This window comes from Chanodichthys erythropterus, chromosome 14 (assembly GCF_024489055.1).
Source record: "Chanodichthys erythropterus isolate Z2021 chromosome 14, ASM2448905v1, whole genome shotgun sequence".
NCBI classification, from domain to species: Eukaryota; Metazoa; Chordata; class Actinopteri; order Cypriniformes; family Xenocyprididae; genus Chanodichthys; species Chanodichthys erythropterus.
Window position 1 is genome coordinate 44415147 of NC_090234.1, and position 21937 is coordinate 44437083.

Genomic DNA, 21937 nt, shown 5'->3' on the forward strand with positions numbered 1-21937 from the left:
TTAAAATACAAAAATGTTATTTTAATAATATGTCATTATATTACTGTGTTTTCACTGTATTTTTGATAACATAAATGCAGCCTTGGGGAGCATAAGAGACTTCTTTCAAAAACATTTTAAAACATTTTACCATCCACAAACTTAGTGTAGGCCAGGGCTATGCCTTACTGTAATACATATTGAGATATTAATCTTCAATTTTAGTGTAGTAAATGTGTTTTCTCCCTGAACATAAGGGTGAGCTCATTCAAATTTAATTGCTTATAGGTTTGAACATTTCTATTAAAAAACTGGCAATTTGTTAAGAAACGTTCCAGGTGTTACTTCACTTTTTCCTTTCTCTAATTTAAATATTTCAAATAACATATTGTTTTAATTGGTAATCTGTGAATTATTTTCTTGCATGTGTCCTCAATATTATGGGGGGGCAGTCATGGCCTAATAGTTGGAGAGTCGGTCTTGTAACCCAAAGGTGGGTTTGAGTCTCAGTACTGGCAGGAATTGTTGGTGGGGGGAGTGAATAAACAGCGCTCTCTTCCACCCTTGAGCAAGGCACCGAACCCCCAAATGCTCCCCGGGCACCGCAGCAAAGATGGCCACCCACTGCTCTGGGTGTGTGTGTTCACGCTATGGTGTGTGTGTGTTCAATATTCACTGATGTGTGTGTGCACTTGGATGGGATAAATGCAGAGCACAAATTCCAAGTATGGGACACCATATTTGGCTACATGTCATGCCACTTTCACTTTCAATATCAATTTCAATCCTGTTACTTTTGAAAAACCCCTGAACTTCTTTAATGATGTCATCCTCCAAGAAGTGACATTTTTGGCACATGTAACTGATTTAAAGCATTCTGTGATGTTTTGATGTATAGTTAGCTCAAATTCCTGTAAAACATTTTAACCCTATTTGATTTAATAACAGATACATATTAACATTTTAAAAGATTGATTTTATTTAAGATTAAGCATTATCAAAATGAACTTCAAGTTGACCCTCTCATGTAAGCAAACTCTCTCAGTCTTTCACTGAGCAATGGCTAAGTTTAGCTCTTTATTTGTATTCTCATCCTGTCATAAGTTAGAAGCTGAAGTGTCTGATCTTGATCAGAGCATTTTTCTGAAAGTCGGCAAGTCTCTTGAATAGAAATACTTCCAACACAAGCATATTCATTATGACTATAGCAGTGAAAGGTACTGCATAACTATTCTCAGGAATGATGCTCAACCAGATCTGAACAATACAAACAATCAGATGAAAACAGGAGAAATAACAGATGGTTTCTTATCATCATAGATAATAATTCTTTAATAATATAACAATAGTGACAAAAAAGTAAAACAAAGCAAAATATTTATTATCATACGAGCATTTGATTATTGTTATTTTAAAATATTCTTTTTATATTGATAATTAGACAACAGGCTTGTCACATCATTAGGGAAGTATAGCAATCAATGCAATGAATAAAAACCCCAAAGTCTATTATCAGACAGAAGTCCACCACCAAAAACTATTTTATGCACTTCAAATGACCCAAGTCCAAATCAGAGCCATGGGAAAGTTTTGGTATAGGCTAGTACATTTGCCGTCTTCTTCATAACATCACTTCATGTATGGTAAGTGTAGTTTCAGCTGATCCATTTGCCTAAAATACATTTTTTGTTATTACACTATTTAGCAAGCATATTGATTGTATGTTTCAGAATACTGAAAAAAATATAGTAGAGTGTGTCTTACCCCTAGTGACACCAAAGCAGCTCTCACAGTGAATTTCTCGACGGTACACCCATAAGCTGTCACCGGCTTTCAGGTGTCCCAGAGATGAATTACACACCCCACACTAACAAAAGTAATAATAATAATAAAAATACTCTTTTAAAATTCTTTATCTTGAATAAAAACATTTTTTTCATTCTTTATACGTTTTTGAATTAAAAAAATAATTATGAAAACTATTTTAGTTGATAAGTAACATTATATTTTAATACATTTCATTATTAACATTAAAACTTTCACATATACATATCGTTTTCATAAATGCTGATATTTTAATATACTTGAACTACTGAACTTTTCAATTAAGGTAATTATAAAGTGTTATAACGAGTTTTTTTTAAAAAGACTCACCTTGAAACAACGTGCATGACAGTTTATATTCATGTCATCCAGGACAATCTTTTCATCGGTGTACATGTTTTTATGGCAGTATGTGCAAATATCCTTTGCACTCACCGTCCTGTAATAAAGTGGTAGGCATTTCACATGTGCGCTACACATGACATCAAACTCTGGCATAATTACGTTCCAGTTCCATACCTTTCTGGTGTTGTGTACACAGTTGTAGTAGTTTTTGATGTGAGGGAGTCCGACAGGTAATCAACAGGCCTGTGGACAAAATTACATGACTAAGTCTACAAACCTAATCAAATAGTGTTTATTTGACAAGACATCTGAGTATGGATGTTAAACCTGCTCTCTGTGTATGATGTTCTGGTGTAAGAAGGACTTGTGACAGTACTCCACTCATTTCTATGTATTTAAAAAGATAGAGAAGTGTAATAAACAACAAATAATGCATAAAACATATAAGAATACACTGAATAAGAAATAACATCCTACCTGTCATTTGTTGAATACACAGTTCTGATGGTTTTGGAGACCGATACATCCTCGTGACTGTATGAACGATAAAAATCCATGATAGAATATACACTGTGTGAAGCTAGAACTTGAGTGAAGCTCTAATTGAAGGTTGTGAGCTCTGAATAAGAGTCTAAATAGGAATGAGCGCCTGCTTTTGTGCTTTTAGCCTGACAGACTAGTTAAACTACTTAAAGGCCAAAGAAAATGTCAAACTCGCCACAAATGGGTTCACACCTTATAAATATGCAAATGCAACATACCTGCCGTCATGTTTTGTGTAGCTTGACGTGATTGATGTTGGCAAGAGAGTATCATACAGTTGATCCTCAGTGCTGTGGAAAAGCATTCAGTGATGTTTTTTGTCATACGATGAGTGAAAAGCATTTATAGGTGTTTACTCAGAATTATCTTTCAGGTTCTCACCTCTTTGTGGATCGGAGAGAATATGATGTTGTTTTAGTTGGTGAAACATCCTCCTCGGTGTAGGTTTTGATGCTAGGATTGAAATTAATAAGTGGTTAATAGAGCAGACTCATTATTGCAGGTTATTCAGCAAATTGTAAGCAAGGCTGTGGTTATTGTACCTTGTGGTGGTCTTGACAGGTGAAGTTGGTCTAGACAAAAAGAATTACAGGTTTCAGTTTAATACACATACAAAACACACACAAAAAAAAAAACACATCAGCAACTGAATTAGAGATTTTTTCTAATAGTTAGATTTTTTTTTTTCCACAAGGGATACACAGATATTTGGAGGAAATTGAGAATTTTGACAAAAAAATATAGGAAACTTTTCTCCTCCCTTTTAAAAGTTGATTTATTTTGCTATTCAGTCTAAGTGTGATTATGTGGTTAGCTGTATTTTATTATTTGCGCTTAGTATTGTTTTTTTCTCTGTTGTCAGTGACCCATCAGAATAGACATGCAAGACCCATCAGTCGAGCAGCACTGATCAATGACACTCACACATCAATGATTTCCTTTGATGACTTCACGGTAACCACCTCAGTCTTGTAGTCACTACAGAGACACATAACATGTGCAGTGAGCAACAATTCAGTCTCTAAATGAAATTTTACTTCATTGCACTGCCTTATTTTTTTGCAATAAATACAACAATTGTGATATGAACAAGCTTTTTTTCACCTCTTTGTGGAGTAGGACGATGTTTTAGTTGGTGAAACATCCTCCTTGGTGTAGGTTTTAATGCTGAAAATTATATTGTTAAAAGGTTAAGAGAGTAGCCACATTTTTCCAATTAGGTTTCAATCTGGATCCATATTTTTTGGGTTAGTCAGTTACTGTACCTTGTGGTGGTCTTGAGAGGTGAAGATGGCCTAGAGACAAAAAGAATTTCAGGTTTCAGTTATTGTATTGTAACTGTATTCAGAGATTGTTTTGAGTTGGTTAAATGTTACATTCTTCTACAGTAGTTTAGGACAAAATGTCATTAAAGTCAAATACTGAAGTTTACTATTTTTACCATAAACTGTATAGGCTAAACAGTATGCAAAAAAATAGTAAAATTACCTTTGTGAAAATAAGTGTGAATTATTGTATTGAATGTGCACCTGTTCTACACTTAAAAGCATATTTAAAAATAAAAAAGTACTTTCAGATCATATAAAATAAATGAAATAAAAGACCACTTTGATGTACTTTCATGACTAAGTTTCTTAACACACTTAAGTAGGCTTTTAAAAAGTGCACTTTGTAATAATATCAAATGAAAAGATTTACTTAAAGTGCATTTTAAATCATTCCCCGTTTTCACAGACAAGGCTTAAGTCTTGCCCCAGACTAAAATGCATGTTTGAGCTGTTTTAAAGGATTAGTCCACTTTTAAATAAACTTTTCCTGATAATTTACTCACCGCCATGTCATCCAAGATGTCCATGTCTTTCTTTCTTCAGTCGAAAAGAAATTACAGTTTTTGATGAAAACATTCCAGGATGTTTTTCCATATAGTGGACTTCAATGGGCACCAAACAGTTGAAGGTCAAAATTAGTTTCACTGCAGCTTCAAATTGTTCTACACTATCCCAGACGAGAAATAAGGGTCTTATCTAGAGAAACAATTACTCATTTTCTAAAAAAAAAAAAAAAAAAAATTGTTTATACATTTTAACTAGAAATGCTCATCTTGAACTAGCTCTCTTCTTCTTCTCTATTTGAATTCCAGCAGTGGAGATACTGCTAAGTGTATTACTGCCCTCCACAGGTCAAAGTTTGAACTAATTGTTATATTCAATATGCTAGTTCAATAGTATATAACAATTAGTTCAAACTTTGACCTGAGGAGGGCAGTAATACACTTAGCAGCGTCTACACTGCTGGAATTCAAATAGAGAAGAAGAAGAAGAAGAGAGCTAGTTCAAGATGAGCATTTCTGGTTAAAATGTTTAAAATTTAAAAATTTTCTAGAAAATGAGTGATTGTTTCTCTAGATAAGACCCTTATTTCTCGTCTGGGATTATGTAGAATGCTTTGAAACTGCACTGAAACTTATTTTGACTTTATTTTCAACTGTTTGGTGCCCATTGAAGTCCACTATATGGAGAAAAATCCTGGAATATTTTCATCAAAAACTTTCATTTCTTTTCGACTGAAGAAAGAAAGACATGGACATCTTGGATGACATGGGGGTGAGTAAAAAATCAGGAAAATTTATTTAAAAGTGGACTAATCCTTTAACTGAAAGCAACTTACAGTAACATATCTTAAATTATGTCAGTGCCATTGTTTTGTCTCCAGACGCACATCAGTAATGTTTTTTTTCTAAGGCACGTTTATAAAAGCTACTTAAATGTCCTAAATTGAACCTTGAAGGCCTAATCCTGGCTTAAACTATGCCCTGTTTGTGAAACCAGGCCATTATTTTTTAATAATCTTGTTATGGTTTAAAGAAGTACACTTAATAATTTGATGTGTTGACTAACATACTAAAGCACATGTTAAGTACTTGATTATAATTTTAACTGTAGCGTGTTATTTGATTACATTTAAAGATAATACATTGTAAATATACTAAATTGTAACTTCATCATTACAAAAGTGCAATTACAAATATATTTAAATACATGACATACAAAAACATTTGGCAGTACACCATATTTTAAAGTACATAAGATGTACTTAAGTCCTACTTGCATGGGTTCAAAAAATACTCTTAAGTTCAGCTAACTGCATTTAATATGAATGAAGTATAATGCATTTTCATTAAATTGCAATTAACATGCAACTAAGTGTAGGGAAAATTTTGAATTTTGACTAAAAATATAGGAAGCTTTACTTCTTCCTTTTAAAAGTTGATAAGGATATTAATTTTGCTATTCTATTTATGCATGATTATGTGGTTAGCAGCATTTTATTATGTGCATTTAGTATAGTTTTTTCTCTGTTGTCAGTGACCCATCAGAATAGACATGTAAGACATTTGTGGGTCATGACTCGTGACCCATCAGTCGAGAAGCACTGATCTATGACACTCACACATCAATGATTTCCTTTGATGACTTCACAGTAACCACCTCAGTCTTGTAGTCACTTCAGAGACACATAACAAGAGCAATGAGCAACATTTCAGTCTCTAAATGAAAGTTGACTTCATTGTACTGCATTATTTTTTGCAATAAATAGTGCAACTGTGATGTGAACAAGCTTTCACATTCTCACCTCTTTGTGGAGTAGGATGTTGTTTTAGTTGGTGAAACATCCTCCTTGGTGTAGGTTTTAATGCTGTAAATGAAATTGTTAAAAGGTTAAGAGAGTAGCCACATTTTTCAAATTAGGTTTCAATCTGGATCCATTTTTTTTTCTGGTTAGTCAGCAAGGTTGTTGATACTGTACCTTGTGGTGGTCTTGAGAGGTGAAGATGGTCTAAATAAAAAGTATAACAGATTTAATTTTAATATATACACAAAACACAACAAAAGGGTTTAGGACAAAATGTGCTTAAAATCAAACATCCAAGTTTATTACTTTACCACAAACTGTGTAGGCTAAACAATATGCAAAAACAGTAGCATCACCCTTGAGAAAAAGTAGTGTGCATTATTGAATGCACACTTATAGTGTACTTTCAGATAATATAAAATCAATTAAATAAAACAACACTTAGATGTATTTTCATGACTGTTTTTAACACACTTAAGTGCACTTTTAAAAAAAAAAGCATTTTGTAATCATGTAAAACAATAAGTCAATATTTATTAAACTTATGGTTTAAAGAAGTACACTTATTTTGATGTGTTAACATACTAAAACACATGTAAAGTGCTTGATTATAATTTAAACTGCAGTGTGTTATTTGATATTACATTTAAAAGTTAATATATACATAGATATCTGTATGAAAATTGAGAATGTTGACAAAAGATATAGGAAGATTTTTATATGAAGCCTATTTACTATGCATGATTATGTGGTTAGCAACATTTTATTATGTGCATTTAGTATAGTTTTTTCTCTGTTGTCAGTGACCCATCAGAATAGACATGTAAGACATTTGTGGGTCATGACTCGTGACCCATCAGTCGAGAAGCACTGATCTATGACACTCACACATCAATGATTTCCTTTGATGACTTCACAGTAACCACCTCAGTCTTGTAGTCACTACAGGAACACATAACATGTGCAGTGAGCAACATATGAGTCTCTAAACTAAAGTTCATTTCATTGCACGGCATTGTTTTTTTGCAATAAATACTACAATTGTGATGTGAAGAAGCATTCAAGAAGCATTCTCACCTCTTTGTGGAGTAGGATGTTGTTTTAGTTGGTGAAACATCCTCCTTGGTGTAGGTTTTAATGCTGTAAATGAAATTGTTAAAAGGTTAAGAGAGTAGCCACATTTTTCAAATTAGGTTTCAATCTGGATCCATTTTTTTTTCTGGTTAGTCAGCAAGGTTGTTGATACTGTACCTTGTGGTGGTCTTGAGAGGTGAAGATGGTCTAAATAAAAAGTATAACAGATTTAATTTTAATATATACACAAAACACAACAAAAGGGTTTAGGACAAAATGTGCTTAAAATCAAACATCCAAGTTTATTACTTTACCACAAACTGTATAGGCTAAACAATATGCAAAAACAGTAGCATCACCCTTGAGAAAAAGTAGTGTGCATTATTGAATGCACACTTATAGTGTACTTTCAGATAATATAAAATCAATTAAATAAAACAACACTTAGATGTATTTTCATGACTGTTTTTAACACACTTAAGTGCACTTTTAAAAAAAAAGCATTTTGTAATCATGTAAAACAATAAGTCAATATTTATTAAACTTATGGTTTAAAGAAGTACACTTATTTTGATGTGTTAACATACTAAAACACATGTAAAGTGCTTGATTATAATTTAAACTGCAGTGTGTTATTTGATATTACATTTAAAAGTTAATATATACATAGATATCTGTATGAAAATTGAGAATGTTGACAAAAGATATAGGAAGATTTTTATATGAAGCCTATTTACTATGCATGATTATGTGGTTAGCAACATTTTATTATGTGCATTTAGTATAGTTTTTTCTCTGTTGTCAGTGACCCATCAGAATAGACATGTAAGACATTTGTGGGTCATGACTCGTGACCCATCAGTCGAGAAGCACTGATCTATGACACTCACACATCAATGATTTCCTTTGATGACTTCACAGTAACCACCTCAGTCTTGTAGTCACTACAGGAACACATAACATGTGCAGTGAGCAACATATGAGTCTCTAAACTAAAGTTCATTTCATTGCACGGCATTGTTTTTTTGCAATAAATACTACAATTGTGATGTGAAGAAGCATTCAAGAAGCATTCTCACCTCTTTGTGGAGTAGGATGTTGTTTTAGTTGGTGAAACATCCTCCTTGGTGTAGGTTTTAATGCTGTAAATGAAATTGTTAAAAGGTTAAGAGAGTAGCCACATTTTTCAAATTAGGTTTCAATCTGGATCCATTTTTTTTTCTGGTTAGTCAGCAAGGTTGTTGATACTGTACCTTGTGGTGGTCTTGAGAGGTGAAGATGGTCTAAATAAAAAGTATAACAGATTTAATTTTAATATATACACAAAACACAACAAAAGGGTTTAGGACAAAATGTGCTTAAAATCAAACATCCAAGTTTATTACTTTACCACAAACTGTGTAGGCTAAACAATATGCAAAAACAGTAGCATCACCCTTGAGAAAAAGTAGTGTGCATTATTGAATGCACACTTATAGTGTACTTTCAGATAATATAAAATCAATTAAATAAAACAACACTTAGATGTATTTTCATGACTGTTTTTAACACACTTAAGTGCACTTTTAAAAAAAAAAGCATTTTGTAATCATGTAAAACAATAAGTCAATATTTATTAAACTTATGGTTTAAAGAAGTACACTTATTTTGATGTGTTAACATACTAAAACACATGTAAAGTGCTTGATTATAATTTAAACTGCAGTGTGTTATTTGATATTACATTTAAAAGTTAATATATACATAGATATCTGTATGAAAATTGAGAATGTTGACAAAAGATATAGGAAGATTTTTATATGAAGCCTATTTACTATGCATGATTATGTGGTTAGCAACATTTTATTATGTGCATTTAGTATAGTTTTTTCTCTGTTGTCAGTGACCCATCAGAATAGACATGTAAGACATTTGTGGGTCATGACTCGTGACCCATCAGTCGAGAAGCACTGATCTATGACACTCACACATCAATGATTTCCTTTGATGACTTCACAGTAACCACCTCAGTCTTGTAGTCACTACAGGAACACATAACATGTGCAGTGAGCAACATATGAGTCTCTAAACTAAAGTTCATTTCATTGTACTGCATTATTTTTTTGCAATAAATACTACAATTGTGATGTGAAGAAGCATTCAATTTCTCACCTCTTTGTGGAGTAGGATGTTGTTTTAGTTGGTGAAACATCCTCCTTGGTGTAGGTTTTAATGCTGAAAATGAAATTGTTAAAAGGTTAAGAGAGAAGCCACATTTATCCAGGTTAGTCAGTAGTCTGGATCCATACATTTTTCTGGTTAGTCAGCAAGGCTGTGGTTACTGTACCTTGTGGTTGTCTTGAGAGGTGAAGATGGTCTAATAAAGATAATTATAGGTTTAGTGTTAATATACACATAAAATAAAAAATAAACACACACACACAAAATGGAATTATGAGATCATATCAGATTACACAGATTTTACGACGCAGCATACCAAAATAGATTACTGTTCAACAGTACACAAAAATGTCCTTAAAGGGATAGTTCACCCAAAAATGAAAATTTGATGTTTATCTGCTTACCCCCAGGGCATCCAAGATGTAGATGACTTTTTTTCTTCAGTCGAACGCAAATTATGATTTTTAACTGCAACCGCTGCCGTCTGTCAGTCAAATAATAGCAGTGATTGGGAACTTGAACAATAAGAGTCGAAAAAACTTCCATAGACAAATCCAAATTAAACCCTGCGGCTCGTGACGGCACATTGATGTCCTAAGACACGAAACGATCGGTTTGTGTATCGGTTTTTTATGTAATCTTTTACCTCTAATACACCACTATGTCCAACTTCGTTCAGCTTCCAGCTAGTGAGGTCTGATCGCACTCTGACAACGGAAGTGATGTCTCGCGCTCATTGAAGTATATGGGCGAGACATCACTTCCGTCTTCACAACACGTTTTTTGACCTCACTAACAGGATGCTGAACGAAGTTGGACATAGTGGTGTATTAGAGGTAAAAATTATATAAATAATGTTCGGTTTCTCGCACAAACCGATCGTTTCATGTCTTAGGATATTAATGTGTCGTCACGAGCCGCAGGTTTTAATTTTGATTTGTCTAAGCAAGTTTTATTTACTGTTATAGTTGAAGTTCCCATCTACTGCTATTATTTGACTGACAGACGGCAGCGGTTGCAGTTAAAAATCATAATTTGCGTTCGACTGAAGAAAAAAAGTCACCTACATCTTGGATGCACTGGGGGTAAGCAGATAAACATCAAATTTTCATTTTTGGGTGAACTATCCCTTTAAAATCAAATACTGAAATGCATTATTTTTAATATGAACTGTATAGGCCCAACAATATGAAAAATGTATTAACATTACATAAGCTAAAAATTTTGGCATTTTGGGTTTTTTAAATGTAAACAACAATGTACGGGAAAAGTGTTTGCAATTTTATTTATGCTTTCCCTTGTGAACAAGAAGCACACTTTAGAATATAATTAAGTGTAAAGTGAATACAGTGTTTTCAGATACTTAAATGCATGTTAATTGAAATTAAATAAAAATGTATTTTTGTGTGTACTGATCTATGACACTCACACATCAATGATTTCCTTTGATGACTTCACAGTAACCACCTCAGTCTTGTAGTCACTACAGAGACACATAACATGTGCAGTGAGCAACATATGAGTGAGTCTCTACAGAGACAGACAACATGCATTATTTTCTGCAATAAACACTACAGAATCTTGTGGCATGCTGAAGTTGATATTCTGATTAAAATTAAATGAACAGGATGTTGTTTAAGTTGTTTCGTTTATAAATATGCAAATGCCACATACCTGCTCTCATGTTTTGTGTCTGATGACTTGATTGGCGTCGGTATGAGAGTATCAAACAATTGATCCTCAGTGCTGCGGAAAAGCATTCAGTGATGTTCTTTGTCTTACAATGAGTGAAACATATTTACAGGCAATTATCTTTCAGATTCTCACCTCTTTGTTGATCGGACAGAATATGATGTTGTTTTAGTTGGTGAAACATCCTCCTTGGTGTAGGTTTTGATGCTACAATTGAAAATGTTAAGAGGTTAAAGGAGCAGCCTCGTTATTTCAGGTTAAATCTGTAAGGAAGGCTGTGGTTTTTGTACCTTGTGGTGGTCTTGACAGGTGAAGTTGGTCTAGATAAAAAGTATTGTAGATTTAATTTTAATACACACAAAATATAAAGTAAAAAAGCTAAGATTAATTGATTATATTTACTATACATTCTATAACACTCACCCATCAACAGTGTCCTTTGTTGACTTCACAGTAATGACCTCAGTTTTGTAGTCACTTTAGGAACATATAACAAGTACAGTGAGACATACAAAAAGTATTAGGACACATTAATGTCTTAAAGTATTTGCACACTTAAAGCACAACTGAATATGAATTTTATTGAATTATATAGCATCGACTAATTTTATTTGTGAGAAAATCATGAATTTGAATATCAAAGTTGCTTTAATATTTTGTTATATTAAGAAATTAATTTTTAAATATTAAAAAACACTATTAAATGCATGTGGAACTGAGCTGATTACCCCGAACTCTTGGTATTTATATCTGCCAGGTCTTTATCGGTGATTGTTCCAGACTTGGTAGATGATTTGACCACATCCTGCCTGAGGACACGAAGACAACACAGTTTAGAATACTTAAAGCGCTTGTATGAACTGACCTTGTCATTCTTGACATGCCCTGTGACTGCAAATAAAGATGAATATAGGGTGACATAGTTATGACAGATCTGCCATTATCCTCTCAGTATCTTACTTGGTAGTGGTCACAGTTGTGTCGGTTATCTTTGCACCATCTTTGATTTTTGTTGTAGTAGTGCTGAAAGAGCAATCATCAGTTTTGTAAGAACCTAGCCTTCATTTATTCAACCAATCATTTAACAAGGTGTGTCTCAGAGGCATTACCTTGTCCTGGGCTCTGGTTTCACAGTTTTTTTCACAGTTCCTGTGGTTCTGTAGGGTTGGGTTGGAAAGATAATTGAGATCTTAAAATGTTTTAAATTCTCACCATTTTTGGCTTTTCACCACTCTTATGGACAGGTTTTAAAAACAGCAAACACTTATGACTAATCATATTGTAAATGTTAGTGATCAACATGAACAGTTGGGAGTTGTGATTTTGCAGCGCTAGAAAAGATTGTATATATTTTACCCGGTTGCAATCAGCTTGTTCTGGCTGCCACCAAATCTGCACATTGAAAACAGTCATGTAAGACTCTCTGATCTCCTATCACATATACACTTTTTTAAAAGAAACATGGAAGCCCATTTCTGCTTTTGTTAATTCATAATTATGACATTAAAGTTTTTTTGAAAATTATGACATAAAATTAATTATTAATTTATGAAAAGAGTTGAAATCATTAGAGCCTATGTCTTAAAAGGGTCATTGACGTGACCTGCATATTTTTGTGTTCAAGTGCATTATTTCCTTTTAAAATAATTTGAGAAATTCATGACATATATCACTTTATTCTATAAAACCTATTTAGTTTGAATTCATTTTTAGTACATTTAAATAATACATATTATTTTATGTTTTGCTATCTTAAACCACCAAAATGTCAGGTGGTGCAACTGTCCGAACAAAAGAACAGACTGAGACAACTACTGCTGTCTTAATAATAAACTTAAAATCAAAAATGAAATACTAAGGCATCATTTTAGGTTTAAAACCTTTCATATAAACCAAATTTTATAAATATCAGTAGTTTAAAAGCTCTTTTATTATGAATTGACAAGGTAATAACAATAAACATGATAATGTATCATCCAGAGGACCGCAGCTGATCCTCGTGTCAGAGTGAAAAGGTTTGTAGATCTCTCAAATACTGGTAAAAACTGCTCATTTCAAGTATGGGTAGGTTGGTACACTTTCCATATCTGGTGGTACAACTACAGTATGCATACATACAACTATGGTTGTACCACCTGACATAAAATGTCAGAAAATGAATTTAAACACTTGAAATGTTATTTAACAACTGAAACATGTTAAAACACATTGTTCATGACTCAAAAATATTTTGAAAAGATAAAAAAAAAAACTTTTTTAAAGCTTTATTTGTCAATGACCCAAAAACAGAAATTATGAGAGCCAATCGTAATTATGAGTTAAAAAGTATGTTTTCTTTTGTGAATTTTTGTTAAAACTATGGCTTTTTTATCTCATAATATTCACTTTTTGTCATAACTGACTTTTTATATCATAATGTCAACTTTTTAACTTGAATTTTTTTACTTTTTAGCTCATAATTATAACTTTTTTTATGTCAAAATTATGATTTACAAAAATATGATAGTTTTTTCTTATGTGGCGGAAATGGGCTTCCATAAGGGTGATTATTATGTAGTATTATGCTATGCACTGTGTAATTCTAATGCACGTTTGTAAACTTGGTAATGTGTTTTATGTCTGAAAGTGATAAGTGTGTCTTCAGCAGTGCATTACCTTTTAGAGAGAGCTTGGACAGAGGAACCTGGTGAAGTGGTGACAGTGGTGGTTTTGCTCTCGGTTTTGCTGGTTTTATCTTGAGGGCTTTGTGAAAAAAAGAAGGATTTCATATTCATTTTTTTATGGCAACATGTGGGATAAACACCCAAAAGTGTTAAGAGGTGGTTAAGATTAACTACCTGACAAGGTTTTCAGTGGACTTGTAATGGCCCAAAACAGTTTTGCCATAGTTTGTGTCGCTTCTGTTGGGAAACAGGAAACACAAATTCATTTTGTCAGCTGTTTAGTCTGTCAGGGACACATAAATCCCATTGACAAAAAGCATCTGAAATATTTACAACCGTATTACAGAGGCGAGATGTTAAACAAGTTGTATCTATCTACAGTAGTTTGCTGTTAATTGATGAATGTATGATGAAAACTCACTCTATTTGCTTGTCCTCATTCACATTTGACCTGATCCAGCTATTGTCCTTCAGCAGGGATGCTTTCTTTTTGCTTTCTTCCACTGCTTTCGTGGAACTAGTGCTTGAAGCCGTACCTGTTTTCAACAAAAAGGATTAGGCAAATAAAATGACTTGATTATTCTGCTGTACACAAAGGAAGAGATTTGGAAGAAGGTTTGTAACCAAACAGATCTCGCCCCTCACTGACTGCCAGAGTATTATTTTTTTCCTGCTATGGTAGTCAATGGGAGGTGAGATCTGCTTGATTACAAACATTCTTCCAAATATCTTCCTTTGTGTACAGCAGAACAAAGACATTTACACAGGTTTCGTGGGTGAGTAAATGATGACAGAATTTTCATTTTTGGGGGAACTATCCCTTAAGTTGACGTGTAGCTGCATAGTTAATTATAGTCAGTAGAATGTCTGTTTGGGGAGCATCAAAATAATGTGTTAACAGATATTAAACAGACAGTCTACTAATTCTCTAATGACTGCTATTTGACAAGTAGTTGCAAAGTTACCTATAATTAGTACAATGTATAAAATGGACAATCAAAATAAAGTGTTACTGAACAATGTAATTTTTTTGCATCTTCTCACCTGTTTGGACTTTACTGAATGATTTTCCAGTGAAAGACATGGTTTATGCTGTAAGATGGAATTGAAACACATTATTACGTTTGCAGTGGACACAGTGTCACTTCTGTATACTAAGTAGGCTACTATCCACAAGATGGTGTCACCAGACAAAACGTTATGAGTGTGTTAATTCCGCATCATGTGCATAAAATGCATAATTTCACAATTCACGGTTAGTACATTCCATTCCTAGTGTTGATGTAGCACTGTCCTTTAACTTCATACCTTCCTGGATACACCCAAAACTAGTCTGTCCTGATCCCTGTAAAGACACACCCTTCAAACACCTGCTACTGAATCCATAGCAACATAATCATGCTTTGAAACAAAAACGTCAGATTGCAATTCAAAGGAACATCGGCTAAGAGGTTTCGATGGATTTCATGTAGTGACGGTTATAATTGTAAAAAGTGGGGAGGGAAAGTCAATGAAAAATAAACTTTCACTTGCCGCTTTTCATATTTGGGTAGCTGACATTAAATATTACTTGTTTACATGCTAAACTCCACCTAAAAGTATTTCAAACAGCTCTTTACTAATTATTTTATTATTATTATTATTATTAATAATAATAATAAAATATATACACTATATATAAATTAATATCAACATATATATATATATATATATATATATATATATATACACATTTATACATTTAAAATAGATTTATAATTTATTTATAATAATAAAATATATACACTATATATAAATTAATATCAATATATATAAATATATATATATATATATATATATATATATATATATATATATATATATATATATATATATACACATTCATACATTTTTTAACAAATACATTTAAAATAGATTTATTTAAATGTATTATAAATTGATAAAAACGTGATATTAATTTAAAATGTCCATAGACACAGTATGCATCATCTACCTCATTTAAAACAGAATTCAAAATGTTTTGCAAAAATAACTGCCAAAAATATCAGTCCAGGAACTGCTACAATCCTGTGTAGATTTGTCTTCTAAAACCACTGTCCCACTTTTATGACAAAAAAAAAAAAAACCTTTCTCTTCTAATTTTATTTTGAAAAAGAAATAGCCAAAGACAATGTCATGTTCTTCAGTCTCACCTTGACATTGTACACTGTTTTAGTAACATGCCCTGCATAACTGTGAAATACTTAACATAACATTTAATTAACTGTACACATTGCGTACAGACAATAAATCCATATGACAAAAGAATCCATTTGAATGAACATGTTTTACTAAGATCACACTATGTTAACCTAAAAACCCTTTGATTTTAGAAACAAAAAGGATAAAAATATTAACCATGAAAATGCCTGACATATAATTAGAATAGAATCAAGAGAAATACATATAAAGCGTACAGATAAAAGTCTTTGTCTGTATGGTCATACCTTGGTATTTCAGGTGCGCGGGATGTGATAGAGGTCTGATGAGAATAATATACAGTTTACTGCTCTTTCTCTCTTACATATTTGACCTGGGTAGGGAAGGACCAGTGAAAGGTGTGGCTTCATATGACACACACTAGAGCAACTCAACCTGAACTGTCAGCACAGAAATGTCAATGCGGTTTACAGTAGGGGTGTGTCTTTATGAGGTCTTTCCCTTCAGCTGGGAATGATGAAAAGGCACTAATGAATGTCATTTGTACATAAGCAGCCAATTGTTTGTTCTAGGAAACTATGTGACAGCCGCCATAACAACCTTCACTGAGATATCAAGATAAGATGAGGGGAAACTGTTTTGGGTGTTGCTTTCAAGGTTTAAAAGTCCAAAAGTCTGTAATTCTAAATGTTTACTACTTGACATATTTCATTATTTTTCCAGCAATTAATGTAGTCTTCAGTAATAACAAATCATCATTTCCTCTTATTACAGGTAGCCTATACTAGAGAAGGTCGCGCCACAACATTTCTACTCTGGACGTCAAAGTTATGTTGTAAAGGCATTCTGTAGTGTTTAGCTAGTCTTTAAAATAAAGGTTCTTTATTGGCATTGATAGTTCCATGAAGAACATTTAGGCATGTAAGAATTTTCATGAAATTACTTTTTTGCCGGGAAAATGAAAAGGAATGTGAAGCTTACAATCACACATTAAATTAATGCTGTGTAGGCCTATACTGTTAATGATAATGCCGAAAGAGCCATTCTGTGGGCTACTGTGTCATGCAAAGAAAATTAAATAATTTAAACTATTTTCTCAAATATACTTTATATATCATAAGTGATCATAAGTGTAATTTTAATTACCTCATCTGATGCCAGAGCTTGTGCAAACATATCCGCATCCCTATGATCAGATGCTTTTTCTCACCGCTGTCATTTTTGTTTCATGTTTGTTTATTTTGTTATTGAGATGAAAGCGCACGACATATTGATCTAAATGTCGCTATCAGCAGCGTGGACGGCATTGGGATGTTCGGTAACAGTAGGCTACATCACTGCAAAAGTGTTTCCAACTACTTTTTTTTCGGAGAACAAGAACTGCGCCTTCAGTATATCGGGTACTTGAATCACGTGCAGTCTCTTGTCAACACTAGCATCACTAATTGATTGTGAGCACGAGTGTGAGCACGAGCAATAAGTTGCTGCCTGCAGTTCACTTAACGGCCACCGGTGTCGCTAATAACAATGGTTCCCATTCAGTCGGTCACGTTCGACGTACGTCGGACAGACCGACGAATAGGAATAAGAATCTCGCTAGAGAGGCCAATCTACTTCGAGTGTAACTAAAACGAGCCAATGCACATTGGCATGCAATCATATGCATCAGCTGCTCGCCTCGCAGCGCGGGTATATAATGAGCAGCAGGTGCGTTGCATCTTCAGCTTTTCGCTTCGGAGCCGAACGGTGTTTGTTCCTGTTCTCTGCAAGCGAGTGTCTGCTAGAAGACGAGTCAAGCTTTTTGGTTGAACTTCTCTTTTTTTCCGAGTGTGGGCGAACAGCACAGCAGCGGGGTCGAAGTCCTCTCTTTTTCTGTTTTTGTTTCGTTTGCCGTTTTTGAGCAAATAGCTGTTTGACAGCGTCATAAGGCTGTTCTCACGGCCGGTACGGTGCGCTTTTGAGCGCTGAAAAGCCGTTTTTACGGCTGGTAAGAGTGAGCGCCTTCAAAGAGAGAGAGCGCACATGACAGGCTGCACACAATCCCTGTCTGTGTTGCGGCGGCCGTTCCCCTGCGTGCTTCAGCACTTCTAAAAGAGTAAAGTCCCTGAAAGAGCTTACACAAGTAGATTCGTGTCTTTTTAAAGACGACATCCTACTTGTGTTTCTGGATGCGATCGTTCCTGTCCTCACTGACGGCCACGATCACCGTTTCGCATGTCTGGGCGCGTGCTGAAATGATGTTCATGGGTGTTCATGTTTTCATGAGAACATGATCACGTCGACACGCCGGTCGTGACTCTTCTTTCTCCGGGAAGCTTGAGTCCCCTCTGTTGTTGGCCAGCTGCCGCTTGTGTGTAAAAGCACAGCCGCGGGTCTGCCCGACACTCTGGGAGACCGTGGAGATCAACGAGAGCAAACCTCTCGCTCCTCTGCGTGTCGTGTGCCGTCGAGCTGCCGGGCTGCAGCGCGGGTTGTCACGGCAACCCAGCGCTCGCTCGGCGCTCTAGGGGCCAGTTGCACCAGCTGTGCGCAAGTTACAACGTAGACTAGTTTTCACGTAAATGGTCACTAAGTTACAACTTACGCACTACTAAATATTTTTGTGTTGCACCATTAATCTTAGTTGAAGCGTAACTCTACGTACACACTAAATATTTACGGAAGCCTCCTATCAGGAGTAACGGTTGGAATAAAATAGCAGACTGACTGAACTGCATCCATAAGCTCTTGTTTTACCTGACAGACTTCATTCTTTACACATATATGATGCTGCTGACATTTACACTCTCTTAAATTTAAAGAGAGAGAACATCATGTGAAAAGATTACTTTGTTAGACACTCTTCAACACGAACCCGTTAAACAGCGCACCGCTGTGTGCATCGGTCCTATCACTCCGTGTTGTGCATGTCAAATAAAATCAGTCATAATCAATAAATGTAATTTCTTATGTTTTTGTTGTTGTTTCAGTATTTATTTATTGATCCTTATTAATTTCGTTTCAAATACAGTTTCTGAATGTTATTTACATATAAAAACATTTATGATTAAGTAGTAGGCTATTATATTTAATGGAAACTTATTTTTACTGTTAGCTACGTGAGGCAAAATATGTCAGAATGAAGGATAAACTAAAATTCACGGAATTTCAACAACTTCTGCTCCTGTATTTGAAGGATAACTGAAGGTAAACGTCATATTATGCGACTACGCATTTCTTTACGGAGACCTTACGAGCTACTAGCTACGTTCTGCCTTAAGAACAAATGGTGCAACCGAATAAAGTACAGAGTTAGTTACAAACTAGCTAGTAGTTACTAAGCCACTAGTGAGGACTTTACGTTCCAATTTAAGAAAGAACTTACGAACGGCTGGTGCAACCCTACCTAGATGCGCGGTTCCCTTGCGTAATCTCCATTGTAGCGCCCTCTCTGGTGCACCAGAAGAGGTCTACTTTGCTGATATGGCTTGGGTGACATGAGGTTGAGGGGTTCCTTCGGGGAACCAACCCCCTGGGGCCCCTCCCTCTCTAGTGCATTGCAAGCTGTGCAGTTTCTGGATTGGATTGCTGGTCCTTTTCATAGGGGAACCTAGCATTTCATTCAGAGCTCCAGCTGAGGGACAGACGTCGATTGCAGCATCGGAGAGAGTGCTGTTATGCTCTGGAAATGAGGGTGACGCTGCCCACTGTAATGGTGTGTGCTTATGCTGACTCAGATTCAGAGTTTACAGCCATGCTTTCCTGGGTCTTCCAGATGTGCATGGAAAACTTGGCAGTATGGGGGTATATTGGTGCCATAAATATGGAATGCCAAAGGTGCCAGAATCTGCATAAGTTTTTCCTCTCTCACTACCCTCTTGGATGGGGTGGCTGTACACAGACCACACCCACCCTGCATGTGAGGCCAAGGCACTCTTTTTGCATGAGGGTAGTTCTGTGCTGGGGTTGAGCTGCGCTTGTTGACTAACCGTGATCAAAGTCACGGCGCAGGCCCTCAGCCAGACGATGTCCACCTCCGTGGTCCAGAAGTGCCCCCTGGCTTACCTTGTGAGGTGTGAGAGGTTGTCAAGCTAAATGCTTTCTCAATGCTCCCATCTTACGAGGTGGCCTTTCGGTGACACTGTCGAGGACTGAGCCCAGCGGTTCTCCTCAGTTAGTAGCGGATCGGGGAGTTTCCCATGACAAACCATTGAGTTCCTCTTTGGCCGCCCCTCAGTCTGCTCGTCGCCAAGGGTGTCGTCCCCTGCAAGAAACTCCGGCCCAGCAGGCTCTGCTGTATCCATTGCGGGGAGATGACGCCTCCCGTCTCTGCAGCTGTTTAACTGGTTGGTCAGAATCACCCCTGAGACGGGCGACCCAGAGATGGGTGGGGCTGCTCTTCCACCCCTGGAGGAGGGCCAGGTGGTAAATCCTTTATTGGGTTTGTTTCTGTTCCGCCACTGACCCAAGAGGCAGCGGTACCCAAATTTTAAAGAGCAGTTCCTCCATTTCCAGGTCTGAAGAGGGTTTGGAGAGCAGTGGGAGGAGAAAAACCTCACCACTCTCATCCCCCACCGGTGGTCCCTTTGGTCCTGCTTGTACGGTCTCTGCGAGCCGGGTTAGCGCTCCCCAGTCCGTCTCGCTGGCTCCTTCGGACCATCAGGGTCGGCTTTGCGATTCAGTTCGCCCGGCTTCCCCCCCCAAGTTCAGGGACGTCCTCTTCACTACAGTGAAAGATGCCGATGCCCCTGTCCTGCGTGCGGAGATCGCAGTCCTACTGGCGAAGGACGCGATAGAGCCGGTCCCTCCAGCCGATTGGAGGTCGGGGTTCTACAGCCCCTACTTCATTGTACCCAAGAAAAGCAGCGGGTTACGACCGATCTTAGACCTGCGAGTTTTGAATCGGAGCCTCCACAAGCTACCATTCAAAATGCTCACGCAGAAACACATTTTCGAGTGCATCCGTCCCCGAGATTGGTTTGCAGCGATTGACCTGAAGGACGCGTACTTCCATGTTTCAATTCTTCCGCGACACATGCCATTCCTGAGATTCGCGTTCGAAGGTCGAGCATATCAGTACAGAGTCCTACCCTTCGGGCTGGCCCTGTCTCCCCGCGTCTTCACGAAAGTCGTGGAGGGAGCCCTTGTTCCCATGAGAGAACAGGGTGTTCGCATTCTCAACTATCTCGACGACTGGCTCATTCTAGCACAGTCCCGGGATCAGTTGTGCAAACACAGGGATTTGGTGCTCAGACACCTCAGCCAGTTGGGGCTTCAGGTCAACTGGAAAAAGAGCAAACTCGCCCCGGTGCAGTGGATCTCTTTTCTCGGTATGGAGTTGGATTCGGTCGAGCAGATAGCACGCCTCACAGAGGAACGTGCTCGGTCGGTGTTGAACTGCCTGAATACATTCAATGGCAGGACAGCGGTCCCACTGAAGTTCTTTCAGAGGCTCCTGGGGCATATGGCGGCTGCTGCGGCTGTAACACCGCTCGGTCTGCTTCATATGAGACCGCTTCAGCACTGGCTTCACGGCCGAGTCCCGAGATGGGCGTGGCAGCGCGGCACGTTCCGGGTGCCAATCACTCAGGAGTGCCGCCGAACCTTCAGTCCGTGGTCGGACCCCTTGTTTCTTCGGGCAGGAGTGCCCCTAGAACAGGTGTCCCAGCATGCTGTGGTGTTCACAGATGCTTCTGCCACCGGCTGGGGTGCCACGTAATACGGGCATGCAGTTTCAGGGGTTTGGACGAGACCCCATCTGCATTGGCACATCAATTGCCTCGTGTTGCTGGCAGTACGCCTTGCTCTGAGCCGCCTCAAAGGCCTGCTTCAGGGCAAGCATGTAC

General features: G+C 36.6%; 1 protein-coding gene across 1 annotated transcript; it reads right to left on the reverse strand.

Annotated features, from left to right (window-relative positions):
- Window positions 1-1380: 1380 nt before the first annotated feature.
- scel (sciellin) lies at window positions 1381-16536 on the reverse strand. Its single transcript, XM_067409956.1, has 38 exons — window positions 16400-16536; window positions 14958-15005; window positions 14335-14449; window positions 14088-14150; window positions 13906-13992; window positions 12607-12642; window positions 12360-12407; window positions 12211-12273; window positions 11979-12059; window positions 11674-11727; window positions 11541-11570; window positions 11386-11457; window positions 11233-11304; window positions 10988-11041; window positions 9725-9754; window positions 9550-9612; window positions 9366-9419; window positions 8652-8681; window positions 8478-8540; window positions 8289-8342; window positions 7576-7605; window positions 7402-7464; window positions 7213-7266; window positions 6499-6528; window positions 6325-6387; window positions 6142-6195; window positions 3957-3986; window positions 3796-3858; window positions 3616-3669; window positions 3234-3263; window positions 3073-3144; window positions 2910-2981; window positions 2626-2682; window positions 2476-2535; window positions 2323-2391; window positions 2134-2242; window positions 1744-1846; window positions 1381-1651 (listed from the first exon to the last, which is right to left on the reverse strand). The coding sequence occupies exons 2-38, from the start codon at window positions 14995-14997 to the stop codon at window positions 1635-1637; spliced, it is 2139 nt and encodes a 712-aa protein (XP_067266057.1). The 5' UTR covers window positions 14998-15005; window positions 16400-16536; the 3' UTR covers window positions 1381-1634.
- Window positions 16537-21937: the final 5401 nt, after the last annotated feature.